A 17621-nucleotide genomic window follows, 5' to 3' on the forward strand; every position below is an offset into this window, starting at 1 on the left:
TTCATGTTGCAGCATTGACTTAATGATTGGGCAGCTCCCTATATCTAAAATAACAAAGTGTGAAGCTGGATAAACACAGCAGGCCAAGCAGCATCTCAGGAACACAAAAGCTGATGTTTCGGGCCTAGACCCTTCATCAGAGAGGGGGATGGGGTGAGGGTTCTGGAATAAATAGGGAGAGAGGGGGAGGCGGACTGAAGATGGAGAGAAAAGAAGAAGGTGGAGAGGACAGCATAGGTGAGGAGGTAGGGAGGGGATAGGTCAGTCCAGGGAAGACGGACAGGTTAAGGAGGCGGGATGAGGTTAGTAGGTAGGAGATGGAAGTGCGGCTTGAGGTGGGAGGAAGGGATGGGTGAGGGGAAGAACAGGTTAGGGAAGCAGAGACAGGCTGGGCTGGTTTTGGGATGCAGTGGGGGGAGGGGAAGAACTGGGCTGGTTTTGGGATGCAGTGGGGGGAGGGGAAGACCTGGGCTGGTTTTGTGATGCAGTGGGGGAAGGGAAGATTTTGAAGTTTGTGAAGTCCACATTGATACCATTGGGCTGCAAGGTTCCCAAGCAGAATATGAGTTGCTGTTCCTGCAACCTTCGGGTGGCATCATTGTGGCAGTTCCCATTACCACATCCCTATGTCTAAACCCTTGGAAGTTTTAAAAGCCTTGGTTGATGTCACCTTGGGATTGCCCCTGACAGTTAAGAATGTTAAAAAAGAATCAAGACCATTGATACAACAGCCTCATTCCATTTTATTACTGAATCTCAATACAAAAGTCTCTTCTCATGAACAATCAGAAAGTAAAGATTACTATGGTTCCCGCTGCAACATTAACAGTTTGTTACTATAAAAAGAATTTTCTCTCAATAATACTGTTGAAAATGAAACTATTTTTCTTAGAAGGAATCATGCTTGCAGACTCTAGATGATCATGAGAAGATAGAATCTGTTTGAGAGATTGAATAAAGCCTGAGGATAATGCTCAATCAAGCACTTGTCAAAGGTCCATCATCTGAAAACTATTGATGTTCCTCTGGTAACTCAAATTGATTTGCAGGCTGACTGCCATTTACTTAAATTATTCTACAATATCCTGAAGCATTAACTAGCTAGCTGCTGTAATTTGAGGCAAAGGTGTCTGATGCAAGGCTGCAGGCATAAATTGCAAAGATTTTTTGAGGGGAGACAATCCTTTCATTGAAAGAAGATTATAAATTATTTCCAAATAAAATCTGATTCTAAAAGATGACATTAAAGATACAGACAGTCTGTAAAAGCCACCATCCAACTCCGGTATAATGTTACTTCAGGAGGTTACTTTTGAATATGTTAACCCTGAAGTTCACCACAATGGTTGAAAATCAACTGGAAAGTGTGCAACATAAGGTACTTAAATGTGAAATCTTTATTAGTCATCAGATTAACGTATTTTTACTCCTTACAATGCCACATTGATTGACCTAAGTTTTAAGTGATGTACTTATTGCCATAAAAATGGACTGATCTCTGATCTCTTCTTCACCATTTGCAAGAAAGGGAAGGAGAAAAACATGTGCAAGGTTTTAAAGTTTGTGAGAAGATTTGTAGCTCGGGTTGGGGATAAGTTTATTATGTATAGACTACCTTAGTTTTTTGATCAAGGTTATGGGGTCCTTTATGTTTGTCAGCAGCGGTTGCAGGATGGTTGTTCGTTTGTTGGGTGGCTGCTGGTTACCCATAAACAAGGCTGCGTCAGGACATTATTCAAACGGGCCACAACACCCTGCAGCAACCTGGAATTGCACAAAGTGGAACAGGATCATTCATACAGAGTTTTAAAAAGGAATGGATACCCAAAAAGCACAATCCGCTGTTAAACAGATCACAACAAGATGACATATCACAGCCAGTCACACTAGTCACCCTGCTGTACATCAGAGGCAAATCAAAGATGACCAGTAAACTACTCAGACCCCTAGGTATCAAAGCAGACCACAAACCAACAACCACCCTGCGGCCACTACTGACGAATGTAAAGGATCCCATACCCAAAACCAATAAAACTAATGTAGTATACAAAATATCATACAGGGACTGTGAAAAACATTACATAGGCCAAACGGGAAGAAAACTGACAATAAGGACGCATGAACAACAACTAGCCACCAAAAGAAATGACCAATTCTCACTCATCTCAATACACACAGGCAAAGAAGGACACAACTTCGATTGGGACAACACATCCATAATCGCATAAGCCAGATATCAACATGCCGGGGAATTCCTGGAGCCTGGGCATTCCAACCGGAGCTCCATCAACAAATGCATTGAAGTGGACCCGATATACAAACTACTGAAAAACAGAATTCGAAGTGATGCCAACCACCCCAGCAAACCGAGGCATATAAATAACAAGCGGGACAGAACACCCAATGCTTCACCAGAGGCGCACTGACGATGTTATCTAGCAGGGTGACAAAATGTCTGCAATTAAAACCGCCGGGTCGGTGAGCATGTCTACAACCTTATATGCAAGGGTATTACGTGGCTGTCGGGGGGGGGGGGGGTGAAGTAAAATATGTCTTGAGAAAGTAACAGTTGTGTGAAATGAATTCTTTATTGCCTTATATTTGACCCTGCCAAAAGACAAGCCATAGCCTACAGTGTCCCACCAAATAATTCAGAATTTAATCAATGGCACATTTAAAACATTACATTCAACACAATATAAATGTAAATGCACAGGCCTCTAACTGAGTGATTGAACATGATGGAACTGAAGCACACATAAAAAAAATGTCGATTTCAGGTAATTCTATACTCTTCTGACCTAATAAAGAACACTAAAAGCATTGGCCTGAATGGAGAGTTGACCAGAAAGTGCATAGCATCAAGATCATCTATACTGCAGAAGAGGCTAAAGCAGCTCTTTCACACCTTAGACCTCTCTTCAGAAATAAGTCAAATCATTCAAAGTCTCAACAAAAACATACCTTCTATTTGTATAATCCTTAAAAATCCATATGTACAACATTTTTGTTTTGTACTGAATCAGGATTTGAACCTATTGACATTGTACATAGGATAATCTTAGGAAATACAGTACTCATGTAACAGCAGGATTAACCTTAAAAGAAACATTCTGCAACATGGTATTGAGCTTGCACGTACATCTGCAAGAGGAGATCTGCAGTCCAACTTTATTAATGGGTATCAAGAGGCAAACAAACTTTGTGTAATTCAACAGATGGAAATATTACACAGTGCGCATAATAAAGCTCATGTTCATTAAATAAGCAATAATCCAAAGCAACAGAGCATTATTGGAATATTAATCAGCTTACACAGTGTGCTGTCGCCTTTATTTTGTCTTACTCTACATTTTCTGGATATATCTGAAGCCATCTGGCTGCTTGATGGTATGTCAGCACTCTGAAATACATCTTATCCTCCAATTACTGAGCAAATCCCAGTCCAATGACACTTTTCCAACACACTGAAATCTTAATGAAAATATGATGGCTTGTTAAGTTTCACATTATGGGCCTTCAGCCATTCATAACTATCTTGTTCACATCTTTTGTTTAAATTTTAGATTGTACATAACCGCACAGATTTCAAATTCCTGTTCATTGTAAAGTCCAGTTCATTTGCTTGAAAGTAAAATAGTGTGAATGCTGGAAATTAACAAAAAACAGAATATTAGAGAAACTTAGGTTTGTGGGTGTCTATGGAAGGAGAAACAGAGTTAACGTTTTGAGTCCAGAAGGACTTCTTTACAAATGAAAAGAGTAGTAAAATGAGTTTTTTAGATATACTTTTGACCAAGGAGGAGAGCCAATGCAAAACAAAAATGAGGTTGTTAATGGTGGATTAAAAAAATATAAAATGGGTGTAAATTAAGGTGAGGAAGGAAGATAATAGGGCCTTGATATCTGGAGAATTGTGTTCAGTTGTGGCCTCCCTATCTGAGGAACAGTGTTCAGGCTATGTAGGGACTGCAACAAAGGTTTATTAGTCTAATTCTTGGGATGACAGGACTGATGTCCAAAAAGATTCTAGATTGGTTAGGAATACATTCACTGGAGTTTAGAAGATTGAGGGAAGGGCTCCCATAGAAGCCTATAAAATTCTAACAAGATTAGATTGGGTAAATGCAAGAAATATGTTCCCAATGACCAGAGTTCAGAACCAGAGGCCACAGTCTATGGACATGGGGTAGGCCATTCAGGACTGAGGCAAGTAGAAACTACTTCACTCAGACAGCAGTGAGCCAGTAGAATTATTTGCCATACAAAACAGTTGAAGTGAAAACAATAAATATTTTCAAAAAGGAGTCAGACATAGTTCTCAGGGCTAAAAGGTTCAAAGGGTATCATGAGAAAGTGGGAACAGGGTACTGAATTAGATAAATTAGCCATGATAATATTGAAAGTTGTACCAGGCCTGGATGGCCAAATGGCCGAATCCTGCTCCTATTTTCTGTGTTTCTAAGATAGAGTCAGATGTTAATTACAGTAAAAGAAAACAAATACAAACTTGATAAACCAAAGTAGCCTGTTTCTGTGTTGCAAATTTTCATGATCCTAAGTCACTCGGGTTTCACAATATTAATAGAAACCCATATGTTTTACTTAAAAGGTAACCACTGATGAAGAAATATGCTGTGTGTTATACTCGTTGATCTCATCTCTTCTGTGTTATTTAGAAGGTACTGCAATCATTTCTGTAGATGTAAATTGGCAGCGACAGCTTCTGCTGCTGAATGCTGTGACATGACAATAAGATCCTTTCAGAATTGAGCTATTTTTAGGCACCTTTTAGAACAAGTTCTTTCTTTGAAAACTGAAGCTAAATTGGATGCAGCTTCAGATGTGCACAGACGAATCCAATTCAGCTGAATGGTTTTCAGTTGATACTCAAGTGGAAATGAGGAGATGTCATTACATTTTGTGGACTAAGGATCAGAGTCACCAAACTTATTGACGTACTTAGAAATGGCACTATAAAACAGACGGGAATAAAATGCAGAACAGTGAACAACATTCATTACACTGAAGGAAGTGAACCTGAGCAAAACATATGGTTAGAAGTACAGCTCGAGAAAAGGGAAAATAAAATACCATTTACTTAACAATGAATAAAAACAAAACTGAATAATGTGTTCACGGATATAATTTATCTGTAATATCAAAAGATTAAGTATCAGACAGCACGTTCAATATATCACCATGATATTATGACAGGTCTTTTATGTGCCTTGTGGCAATTTCATTTTCACGAGACCATTTTAAAACATTGATATTTTAAACAAATACAACAAAAAGAGGATGGTTGATTGCAGTACCATTAACCTGTGCCTTGAAGTATGACACAATTCATTTCTCCAAATCCACTAAATTCATACTCCCAATACTTGATCATCTTTCAGCTCCCATTCCTCTCTGTGCACTGCTAAAATTTCTTAAAATACAAAACAAACCAAGAACTCTGCTCTGCAGTAATGCCTTCCCACATTTCCTCCTACCATTTTTATTCTCTGCCACCTGATTAATGATTGTGTGATTTTCTGCACTTTGATATGATTATCCCTTTTTGAATGAAGCCTTCTGAAGAAACTGAAAATTGCATTCGTATTCTAGACAGCCAGTTCCTGCTCTAAATTAGTTCTAGGGAAGTAGTAGGGTGAGCTATGATATAGGCAAAATACTGTGGGTGCTGGAAATCTGAAGCAAATTTCTTCATTTCTGAAGAAGTTATACCAAACTCAAAACATTAATTCTATATCTCTCCACAGTTGCGGCCAGACCTGACACGTTTCTGCAGCATTCGCTGTATTTGTTAGCGAGCACAACAATGATGTCCTACATAACAGAAAGAAAGGAATAGTCTCATACACACCTGTTTTCACATTTCTACGTAACCACTGACTATACACTATGTTGCATTTAAAAAAGCAATTTTCCAATGTTAAATATTCTGATACTTTTCATAGGAGCATAACCAGGCAAAGGTTGATTCAACACCCACATGATATTAGCATACTGACGAAAACCTTGGTCAACCAAGCAGGTTTTAAGTTCCCAAACAAAAACCAAAATTGCTGGGAAAGCTCAGTAGTTCTGGCAGCATCTGAGGAAGGGTCACTCGACCCGAAACGTTAACTCCGATTTCTCTCCACAGGTGCTGAGATTTTCCAGCAATTTCTGTTTTTGTTTCTGATTTACAGCATCCACAGTTCTTCAGTTTTTAAGTTCTGCCTGAAATGAGGGGTGAAAGGAAAAGAGACAGTGAGGGTCAGGGAGGGATGTTCAGAGATAAGTACAAGAGGCAACTAAAGGCACTGAAAAATCAGGAAACCTGAAAGGCCAGAAATGCAGGGGTAAAAATTTTAATGAATACCAGCAGAATAGGGATGACATATCAAAACACAGGAGAAAGGAATAGAAACATCATGCCACGAAGAAAGTTGTTGCCTTTATCTAATGAAATTTTGTCTCAAGTGTATCAATTATTGAGATTTTCTAACACGTTATACCTCTCCAACAGACACTTTATACAACAGTGTTCTTTCACGTCGCAAAAGGGTTATAATCCAGATTAATGCATCATTTTAGCCAAGGCAATGAAAAAGAAATGCAATTATTTGATACCATATACATTCTATAACATCCACAGTGTTTTATGTACTATAGAACATTTTCTAAAATATAGGAACTGCTACTTTTTAGATATCTACAGAAAATACTATCACAGCAAGATTTAGTTCAGAATTCAGGTGAAACTTCTTTGCCCAGAGTGTCAGAGAGCAGTTACAAAGTGGAAGATCCTACATGAAGAAATAGTTGAGTTGAACAATACAGATGCATTTAAGCAGAAGATAGATAAATAATTGATTTTAGATTGGTGTGTGCAAATCAGAAGTTGCATCTCCCACATTACAAGTGACTGCACTTCAGATGTACATCATTAGTTATAAAGTGCTTTGAGATGTCTGATGGTCATAAATGGTGCAATATAAATGCAGATCTTTCATTTCTGCTACTCCTGGAAGGGGGCAGCCTCAATTTTTTTCATCTAGCACAGCCAGTCACAGCCTGGCCTACTTCTTGGCATTTCAAATGCTGAGAAATTTAATTGAGGTAACAGTAAGGCTTCCTCATGATGAGATGCTCTATAAACAAGTAAGGTGTATTACAAGATAACAAAGTGTGGAGCTGATGAACACAGCAGGCCAAGCAGCATCTTAGGAGCACAAAGGGCCACTCTTATCAGAGTTCAAGCACAGCTATTTACTTTGTAGAAGTGGAAAACCCCATCTGCAATCGCATGCATGTCAGACCACATTTGAGTGTCCAGGATGCAGTTAGATTACTGTGCCACACATTGTCCAAAGTAAGTCCAACAGAAAGACAGAACTGCACAGAATTTACAGCTCAAGTTGCCTCCCTTGTACCTTACTTATCAATATAACCCTTCTCACTTTATTTTGTTTCCTGTAAAACCATCTATATTATTTACCTTAATTACCCCAAGATGCAGTGAGTTCCCCATTCCAACAATACTGGGTAAAGATACTTCCTTGAATAATTTCTTATTAGTACATATTTGATATTTATGTAATTTCAGAAATTATTTTGCATTGTTGATAATCTAGGTTTAAAACTGAGCCATTGGGCTGTTTAGGATTGAAGATTTTTTTTACAGCATTTGATAATATGCAAAAATCCAAACAATCATGTTAGTTCAACTTCATTTATTTTAAGGAAAAGCTAAACAGCTCTCAGGAGAAATGGTTATAGATCTTGGCCAGCTAAATGTAAGTTAACTCTTTATCCTGTTTAATTTCATCTGTTAATCCAGTACTAAATTAATTCCAAATCCAAAAACCACGTTTATGAATGTCGAACAGATGGCCACAACTAAGCTTTTGCAGTATATATGCTAATTTCACTGTTAATTTTGTATCTGATTTACAGTTTTCTTTAATCAGATAGCCACCAACTGAAATTTTTAAAAAAAACCATACAATTTGAACTTTCAATGCTTCAGATGCCAATTTGTAATTTTTCAGTTTTTCAGTTATACTCGAGAATTTTCCAGAAAGAAAGATCTGACCAATAGATGAGGCACAGTGACATCATTCTCATCACAGATTGAAAAAAATCATCTGTGCAATTACAGAATTCATTATAATCCAATATGAACATTCAAAAGCATACACAGCTCAATGTGTGTTTACTACTCAATTCACTCTATTACACTACAGAAAGAAAAGTTGCCAGAACTGCATCAATGTGAATAAAAAGATAAAATTCTTTAACACAGCAATCTAATCAGCAGAGCTCTAAAAGACACTGGATTTAAATTGGTCACAGAACTCATCTCCCAATGGAGACAGTCCTTCTGACTGAGGTGCAATAATTGGTGTGCTACATACAAAGTTATAAACTTCACATTGGATAAAACAACCTGAAAATTTTGACTGAAGAAGGGACGGAAAAAAACTTAGCTTGAAAGTATTTAAGAAAATGGAAGCACAACCAACTGCATATGGCACTTCTGAGATGACTATACTGTTGTCAAGAAGTCATCACAATTTATGTTTAGTTAAACATGAGACAGTCAAGTACAAGAAATATTTATTTGCACATATTTGGTTGCACAGTGCAATGATGACTCAGTTCCTCATTCATAGTATGCATAATGGTGTATGTTTGGCTAGCTGTTGCCAGCTATTCTACACATGCTTAAATATAAAAGGAAAATTAAAATTATAGCATCAAATTTAAAGAGTCGAATTGGCCACAAGTTGCACAAAGAGGAACTGCAGTCAGCCATATTCTTTGTATTTTTGGAAAACATTAATGGAGCATGCATCATCAATATTTTCTTCCAACCTGCAGTGCTTCATACTTAAATTGAATACATTGCATTTTCCATGCTCTGATCAAACATACTTGGTTAGCAAGTCTTTTTTGTTTCCTGATTTGCATTCTCAAATTAACTCCCCTGCTAATTTCAGATTTTTAATTTTAACCACTTTGTTTTCCATTACTCAAAATGTTCCCTGAATGTCTACATTTTTCTATGTAATCAACATATTTTTGAAATACTTTGTTTAACACTGTTTTGAAGTCAAGATACACCATGTTGTCAGGTTTTCTAGAATTCACTGAGGTAGACACTGACTCAAAATGATCGAGAAAAGTGAGGCACAATCCTCCCTTTATATATTAACTGCTCATTAAGTTGTACAGATAATCACCCAGCTCCATCCGCTTGGCTGGATCTTTCAATGCAAAGTGGTGACCCTTTGAATAACTGACCTACTGCATATGTGTAGGATTTGCTTGCAAAATTTAAACTTATAATGGACTGACTTGTGCTGCCAGGCATGCAACGCAAGTAAGACTTGGCCAGATTTGTACTACTTACCCAAATGCCTCCCTTAGAATAGCACTGCTGTTTAATTTCTAATGTAATTGCAAATAGCGGCAGTACTCAAGCCACCAGTCAATTGACTCCCAATGACAGTGTTGATCTGAACACTACATTCATGTTGGTTCATTCCACTGAAGCTCTTCGTGATCCTCCAACATTTAACTGAATACAGCAGCTTTAGAGTAAAGTAGATGGTGGGATCTCTGCGCTGCTCTACTTTGCCAGTGCACCCCATGGATGTCTAACTGCTAGGACTGAAAAAGTTAAGTCTGCAATTATTTTCGCAGTCAGTGGCAACTGCCAGCATTGCCACTGACTGGAAGATCATGCATCGGGTTAATTGGTTTTTGGTTGTCCTGATAAACGGAGCAAACCTGTTCCATCACTCCCTTATAACGGAGGTAGGGAAATCAAGCTCGATTTCTTTCCCAGGTGAAATGCAACTCCAATAAACAATTTCAGAAAGGCATGAAGAAATGTAAATAGGTGCATCTCAGATCCTCAGAGTTAGTAAAGAATATGTAGCACCCAGTGACCTATTAACAAAATAACTTGTCCATCTAAGAAAGTAGTAAGGTTTAAATCCAGTCATTATTTTCTTGCAGAATCGCAACATGGTTATAGCAGAGAAGGAAGCCATTAGGACCATGATGTCTTAGCTAGTTCTGTGCAGCATCAATTCCCACTCATCTACCCATGTCTTGCATGTTCTTCTTTTCAGATAATAATCCAATTTCTTCTTAAATGCCTTGATTAATCCTGCCTTCACCATCTTGAGGATGTGCATTCCACATGCTAACCATTCATTTCTTGATTCTAATACTTGGTCTGACATTTCAGTTTTAAACCACATTCCTTTGACAATATGGCAGAATTCTACAGTTAATGGTCTTCTTCAATGACCTAAAAGATTACTCTTCATTCAAAACATGCCAGCTGTACTCATGGCAACTGAGATTTGTTTTATTTGTGACTAAGTGCTGCATTTATGAATAAACATCCTTGCACAAAGTTAATAATTCTTACCTATGTGCTTTAGCGCTCAGTAAAGTTTCATATCCGTATCCTTCAGACTAGGCTCCATACCATAGATAAGTACTAGCACCGCCTGGACATATCCCGTGAGCAAAGTATTACAAAACAGGCAATATAAGATAATTAATAATTAGAAGATTAAACGTCCTCAGGTACTCCTTGGGAAATGACTGACGGCAAATTAAGTCTAAAGATTAACTCAATGAGCTACACAGCCAGATTTTATGAATCTCATCTGGGCCATGAATGATGAAGGAAATGCAACTAGTCAAAAAAATCTAGCAGCTGCAATGCTAAATTATGTCACTGAATGTCACAGAGCAGCTAAAATCAATAGAGAGAGAGAAACTTAAATGAAGAATCCCATGAAAAATTAGATCTAGTACCGGTGGTCAACACAGTTAAATTCAGCCGAAAATAATGAACAAGATTCATTTCAACTACCATTCCCCTAATTTCTGCCAAAATTACGTTCTCCCTCCTCCATTATGCACCTACCTTGAACATTAGGTAATCATCCTGGTGTTCCGCGTACATTGAAGACAGCTTATACTGGTTCTCTGTAGTGACATCAATCTTATAACCTGTCAGGGTATAGCAGACAGCTCGGAATTCCTGAATCTTCTTTTGGAACACCTCCTTCAATCGTTGGTTCTTCAACTCTGCACTGTTCACCTGTTTGCGCATCTCTGAATACAAGATAAGAATATGCCATTATTTTATAGTCATAGCTTACATGATGGACAGCTATTTGCATCTGCAAGGAATCAATTTAAGAGTTGACACAAAGCTTATCTGAAATCAAAAGAAGTGAAAATAATTGCAAGTAGTTGAATATCTGTAAGTGAGCTGTAACACTGCAACCTAATTGAGTGGGCTCCAATGGCTTTCATTGAAAATGGTGGGAACACATCAGTAATCTCACAGGCTTCAGATAAAAACTGAAACTGCCGGAATGACTCATAAAAATTAATTACCCAAATGTGATATGGTGCCAGTAAAAGGGTATTAAATTGTATTTTGCTCCAGTTTATCAGAATTAATAAGATCATAGAACTAAAGAGGTGCATAAACCCAAACTCACTGAAAAAACTCAGCCTAGTTGCAGTTTCTCAGAACACAAAAACATTATTTTTAAAAATTTACATTATTTACAATAAATTTATTCTTTGCATAACTAGTCTACATTGTACCTTCGAGAAAGTGTCATTGATGACGATATTGAAATAGTACTTAGTAAAGATTGGAAGAGTACTTTAAAAACAAAATAGAAGCACTGATAAGCCCATATCAGCGGACTATTCTTCATTCTCAGACAATTTTGAATGATACCCATCTCTCAAAAACATATAGAGAAAAACAAACATAGCTCAAAGTCATGAGAGAAAGCGATTCTTTATTATCAGAAACACCAGAATAGATCACATCCATGAATAAATCAGAATCTTCTTGTCCTGTGCACAAATAAGTTGCTACATTTTCTTTGTTACAACGTGAAGACACTTCAAAAAGGCATTTCATTGGCTGTAAAGCATTCCGAGTCATTCAGCTGTCAAGTAAACCATGAGATAAACACTTCTTTCATTGTTTGTTTCTGCAAATGTGAAAGTAGAAAACAGCAAGCACCATAAGTATGAGACAGGCTCTCATAAATCCAATAGGAAGTTTAGGAGAAATATCTTTGTCTAAATAGAATATGGAACTCATTATCGCATGTGGTTGGATTTCCTAGTCTTCAGTCTATGCTTAAAAGCAGGGTGGACAGTGGTGTGTTCTCAACTTTTCTCTCATTTTACAGAGTGGACTGTGGTGGCGTCTGGTGGCCGGCTGAAATTTGGGCCTATACAGGCAGTTGGCCACTTAAATGCATCCTTCCCACCCCTTCATCCATGGCTGGGGCAGGACATGTCAACTGGTATCCATGTAGGTTTAATCAGACAAACTGGAGTTGAAAAAGAAATGGAAGTATGGGATCCTCCTTTGAGGAATTATTGCACATTGCAGCCATCATTGTCCCTCACCATGCACACTACATATCCCCTTTTAACCCTCCTTTTAACCTTCCACTGTCACTGCCATTCACCCCTTCTTAACACTGCAAATCCTCTCTGGCCTCATAAAACCTGGGCCTCTCTCAATATCCTTATTGGAGCCTGCTCACTAGGCTCAACTAATACCTCAGCCTTATCTTCAGTCCGGCTTCCATGATCACTACTACTTTGTGTAAACTTTCGGACTACATATAGGACTTCTTCCCCAGATAGGACAGAAGTTTCACCCAGAGCCAGACAATACCCCATTGCATGTATAATGGCTGCAAGGCAGCCAGCTTTCTTGTGAGCAGCTCCTGACCCACCTTTTAGCCTGGCTAGTGAGAACTGGAGACAATCACCTTCCCACTCCCCCTCCCCAAATCCAACCCCCCAGACCGCTAACCCTGTAAAATCAATGGAGTAGCTGATGTAAACCGCATATATTTATCTAATGGCAAGATGGGTAAACACAGAAGGGAGAAAGGAAGAAAAGATAAGCTGACAGGGTGATTAGGATGTGGTTTCATGTATTTCAAACACCAGAGTGAACTTTTTAGAGCAGTTTATAACACATTACTTCAGTTATACTGTAAGAGCCAATATGTTCTGAGCATTCTGAAAGTTTTGTCAATGACAGTTACACTGTGGAAAATCTCAGGATATTTATTCATTTGATTTTTGAATAAATCCCGAATACAACTTGTATCAAAAGGATGTTAAAACAAAAATCCAACACATTACAAATCTCTCCGAATCTTAAGGATGCAGAAAACCAAGGTTTTTCCAACCAGCCCTGCTTTATGATCAATAAACCAGAATTCAATTAATACAATAAATAATCCCCATGACAGGTTTTGCTCATTGTGCCCATTACAAATCTGAATGAAGAAATGTTTAAAGGAAAATGTAGGTGCAAAAGATATGACAAAAAAATCGTAACATGAAATACAAGGCACACACATGCAAGATTTAATTGTAACATCAACACCCATATCTAATTTCTGTTTGCACAAATTGATATCCTGCCTCTATTTCATTCACACTTTTGCAGTCAGCTGTTTGCCCATTGGGATTGTCTAGATTAGTGGATACCATATTTATAAACTTATCACTTCATGCAATCATATCAATGGGATACCAAAAATTGCTCCAAATCCTTTTACAAATCTATTTCAACCAACTATTTTCTCTTGCATAACTGTAATTCCTAACACCCAAAACCTAAGAATTAATCTTAGTAAGTGCATTCATTTAATACTCACACCATTAACATGGACTTTAACTGAAATTTTCAGTCATACAGACCATAAGATTGCTGGTGTGAAAAAGAGAAAGATGCCACTGATTTTTTTTTAAGGAGCTGCACATTACAACTGGAAGCTGAATTGTCTTTTTTGGCAGGAATTAAGCCAGTATGTAACAATGTTTGCAGAATATAGTAGCATTACAAGAATGGAGGCAATTAGATGACTCCCTGGATGTGAGTTTGCTCGCTGAGCTGGAAGGTTAGTTTTCAGACGTTTCGTCACCATTCGAGGTAACATCATCAGTGAGCCTCTGACGAAGCGCTGGTATTACGTCCCGCTTTCTATTTATCTGGTTAGGTTTCCTTGGGTTGGTGATGTCATTTCCTGCATTGGTGATGTCATTTCCTGTTCTTTTTCTCAGGGGATGGTAGATTGGCTCCAAGTCAATGTGTTTGTTGATGGAATTCCGGTTGGAATGCCATGCTTCTAGGAATTCTCGTGCATGTCTCTGTTTGGCTTGTCCTAGGATGGATGTGTTGTCCCAATCCAAGTGGTGTCCTTCCTCATCTGTATGTAAGGATACGAGTGATAGTGGGTCATGTCGTTTTGTGGCTAGTTGATGTTCATGTATCCTGGTTGCGAGCTTCCTGCCAGTTTGTCCCTCAATGTCTGAATTGGTATACACAACTTATAGTGGCTGGGATTGATTTTATACAAGTTATATTTTGTTCTCAGTTCACTGCGTTTTTTTTGCCACAGATTGTTGAAGCCATTCAAATTAATTCTGTACATAGACTTTCCCTCATTTGCTGTTTGTTATAAAAGAGATTCTTTTAAGTCTTGGAAAAGCTCAGCAGGGCTGGCAACATCAGTGAAGAAAAAAAAATCAGAGTTAACGTTTCGGGTCCAGGGACTCTTCCTCACAACTGATGGTAGCTATAAAAATGTCAATTTATATGCAAAAGACAGGGAAAGGAGGGGGTAGGGACTAAATGATAGGTGTGGAGAAAACCCAAAGAAAGAGAAGAGCAGTCAGATAGACAAAGGAGTTGATAAAGATCTGGCTAGGAGGGTGAATATCTATTAATGGAGACTGTCAGAGGCTAACAATAGGTGGTGTGTAATGGCAGGCTGTGTGATAACAAGGCCTGGTATGTCAGGTCGGGGGCTAGAACATGGGAGGGTTTAGGCCCTAGAATTATTGAACTTGAACTTTAGGGCCTAAACTTTATCATAGGCCTCTGATAGTTGATGAACATTTTCAACCCAGGATAAAGCCATCTCATTCTGCCAACCCTTTCATACTGACAATGGGGACGTCGAAAAAAAACAAAGAAAATGTTGGAGAAACTCAGCAGGTCTGGCAGCATTGTCGGAGACAAAAACAGAGTTAATGTTCCAAGTACAGTATGACGTCTGAGATGCTTTATTTTTAGTTCTGGACTGGGAATATTTTTCTCTCCACAGATGCTGCCAGAAGTGCTGAGTTTCTCCAGCAATTTCTGTGTTTGTTCCACATTTCCAGCATCTGCAGTGTTTTGCTCTTAGATGATTAAAAAGATACAACATGCTGGTAGACAGATAAAGCAAGGTGGAGAGATGGGAATGTTTGGGGAGGGAATTCCAGATTTTATGTCCACGTTGCTGAAGCATAACCACCGACAATGAAGGGAATTTTTATTTCTTTATTTGTTCATGGGAGGTGGGCATCACTGGCTAGGCAGCATTTATTGTCCATCCCTAATTACCCAGAGGTCAATTAAGAGTCAACCACATTGCTGTGGACCTGGAGTCACACGTAGGCCAGACAGGTAAGGATGGCAGTTTCCTTCCCTGAAGGACATTAGTGAACCAGATGGGTTTTCCAACAATCGATAATGGATTCATGGTCATCATTAGATTCTCCATTCCAGATATTTATTGAATTCAAATTCCACCATTGGTCGTGGCAGGGTTTGAACCCAGATCCCCAGGACATTGGAGATAATGGGAACTGCAGATGCTGGAGAATCCAAGATAATAAAATGTGAGGCTGGATGAACACAGCAGGCCAAGCAGCATCTCAGGAGCACAAAAGCTGACGTTTCGGGCCTAGACCCTTCATCAGAGAGGGGGGGGGTGGGTTGAGGGTTCTGGAATAAATAGGGAGAGAGGGGGAGGCGGACCGAAGATGGAGAGAAAAGAAGATAGGTGGAGAGGAGAGTATAGGTGGGGAGGTAGGGAGGGGATAGGTCAGTCCAGGGAAGACGGACAGGTCAAGGAGGTGGGATGAGGTTAGTAGGTAGATGGGGGTGCGGCTTGGGGTGGGAGGAAGGGATGGGTGAGGAGAAGAAGAACAGGTTAGGGAGGCAGAGTCTGGAATAAATTCCGCCTGGGAACCCTGCAGCCTAATGGTATCAATGTGGACTTCACCAGTTTCAAAATCTCCCCTTCCGCCACCGCATCCCTAAACCAGCCCAGTTCGTCCCCTCCCCCCACTGCACCACACAACCAGCCCAGCTCTTCCCCTCCACCCACTGCATCCCAAAACCAGTCCAACCTGTCTCTGCCTCCCTAACCTGTTCTTCCTCTCACCCATCCCTTCCTCCCACCCCAAGCCGCACCTCCATCTCCTACCTACTAACCTCATCCCACCTCCTTGACCTGTCCGTCTTCCCTGGACTGACCTATCCCCTCCCTACCTCCCCACCTATACTCTCTCCACATATCTTCTTTTCTCTCCATCTTCGGTCCGCCTCTCCCTCTCTCCCTATTTATTCCAGAACCCTCACCCCATCCCCCTCTCTGATGAAGGGTCTAGGCCCGAAACGTCAGCTTTTGTGCTCCTGAGATGCTGCTTGGCCTGCTGTGTTCATCCAGCCTCACATTTTATTATCCCCAGAACATTGTCTGGGTCTCCGGATTAACCGTCCAGCGATAATACCACTAAGCCATCACCTCCCCGATCAAGGATGCTCAATGTTGTACAGGCAGTTGGTCACTGAAAGGATTATCTGACGAGATAAGCACTATCCTTCAGGATAAAAGCTCTGCTGCTGTTAGGAGGTTCCACTTAAATGCAAGTTGATGTAGGCAACAATAAAATGTACTTATTTTTAAGCATAACTGGGGTTATTGGGATATGGGACATGGCAGTCTTATGTAACTCAGATGTAATGTAATTTGCTGTTAAGTGCTAGAAAGATTGACACACACTTCTGCCAATGATTTCTTGTGGCATTGTTCTCACTTGACATCAGCAACTCAGACTCACAGCAGTGAGGACGACTGGTGGCAGTGAACGTATGCAAAGCTTCTAAGATGGGTCTGGTGGACATGACCACACCAGATTTCAAGAGAGCAGGGTTGCTCTCTGAAAATGTATCACTCAGGAGACCAAAGCAGAAAATTCTTACCTTTTGCTTTAACCGTTCGTAAGTGCCTGACTACAAAGTGCCATTTAGTTACACTATTAAGAAATATAAATCTGCATAGGTATTTAGACTCGAAAATACACATATTTATGTAATAATGAAAGTAAAATGAACCTGTAAAGTTCTAACGTGGAGATGAAAAACTCTAACTACATCTTCAACAAGGCAGCATGACAATATCATTTTTTATTAGTCAAGCTGAAATTTTGAATAATTATTCATTTCTGAAGATTTCTTCAGGGAAACAAAATTAATTCTTTTCTCAAAGACGCAATGGTTTTATCAGCTTCAAATTAATTACAATTTAATTTTTTTGATAATGGCTAGTAAAATAAATGAAAATTGGACCCAAATGAATGGTAATTATGATATTTTACAGATTACTATCTTATCACAAGTCAAGTGTGAGAACACTCAAATTCTTTTAAATAAATAATCTATTTGCCAGAAGCATTTTCCACCTTATGACAGGCAATCA

The 17621-nt window shown here is 39.1% G+C and overlaps 1 protein-coding gene across 7 annotated transcripts in view; it reads right to left on the reverse strand.

Annotated features, from left to right (window-relative positions):
* The window catches only part of mad1l1 (mitotic arrest deficient 1 like 1), a 772508-nt gene that overhangs the window by 272619 nt on the left and 482268 nt on the right, over positions 1–17621 (reverse strand). For all 7 annotated transcript variants that reach the window (XM_059653949.1, XM_048552091.2, XM_048552089.2 and 4 more), the window contains one exon: positions 10949–11139. In XM_059653949.1, coding sequence (XP_059509932.1) covers positions 10949–11139 — 191 coding nt within the window. The remainder of the gene's footprint in view (positions 1–10948; positions 11140–17621) is intronic.

Source organism: Stegostoma tigrinum, chromosome 23 (assembly GCF_030684315.1).
Source record: "Stegostoma tigrinum isolate sSteTig4 chromosome 23, sSteTig4.hap1, whole genome shotgun sequence".
Taxonomy (NCBI): Eukaryota; Metazoa; Chordata; class Chondrichthyes; order Orectolobiformes; family Stegostomatidae; genus Stegostoma; species Stegostoma tigrinum.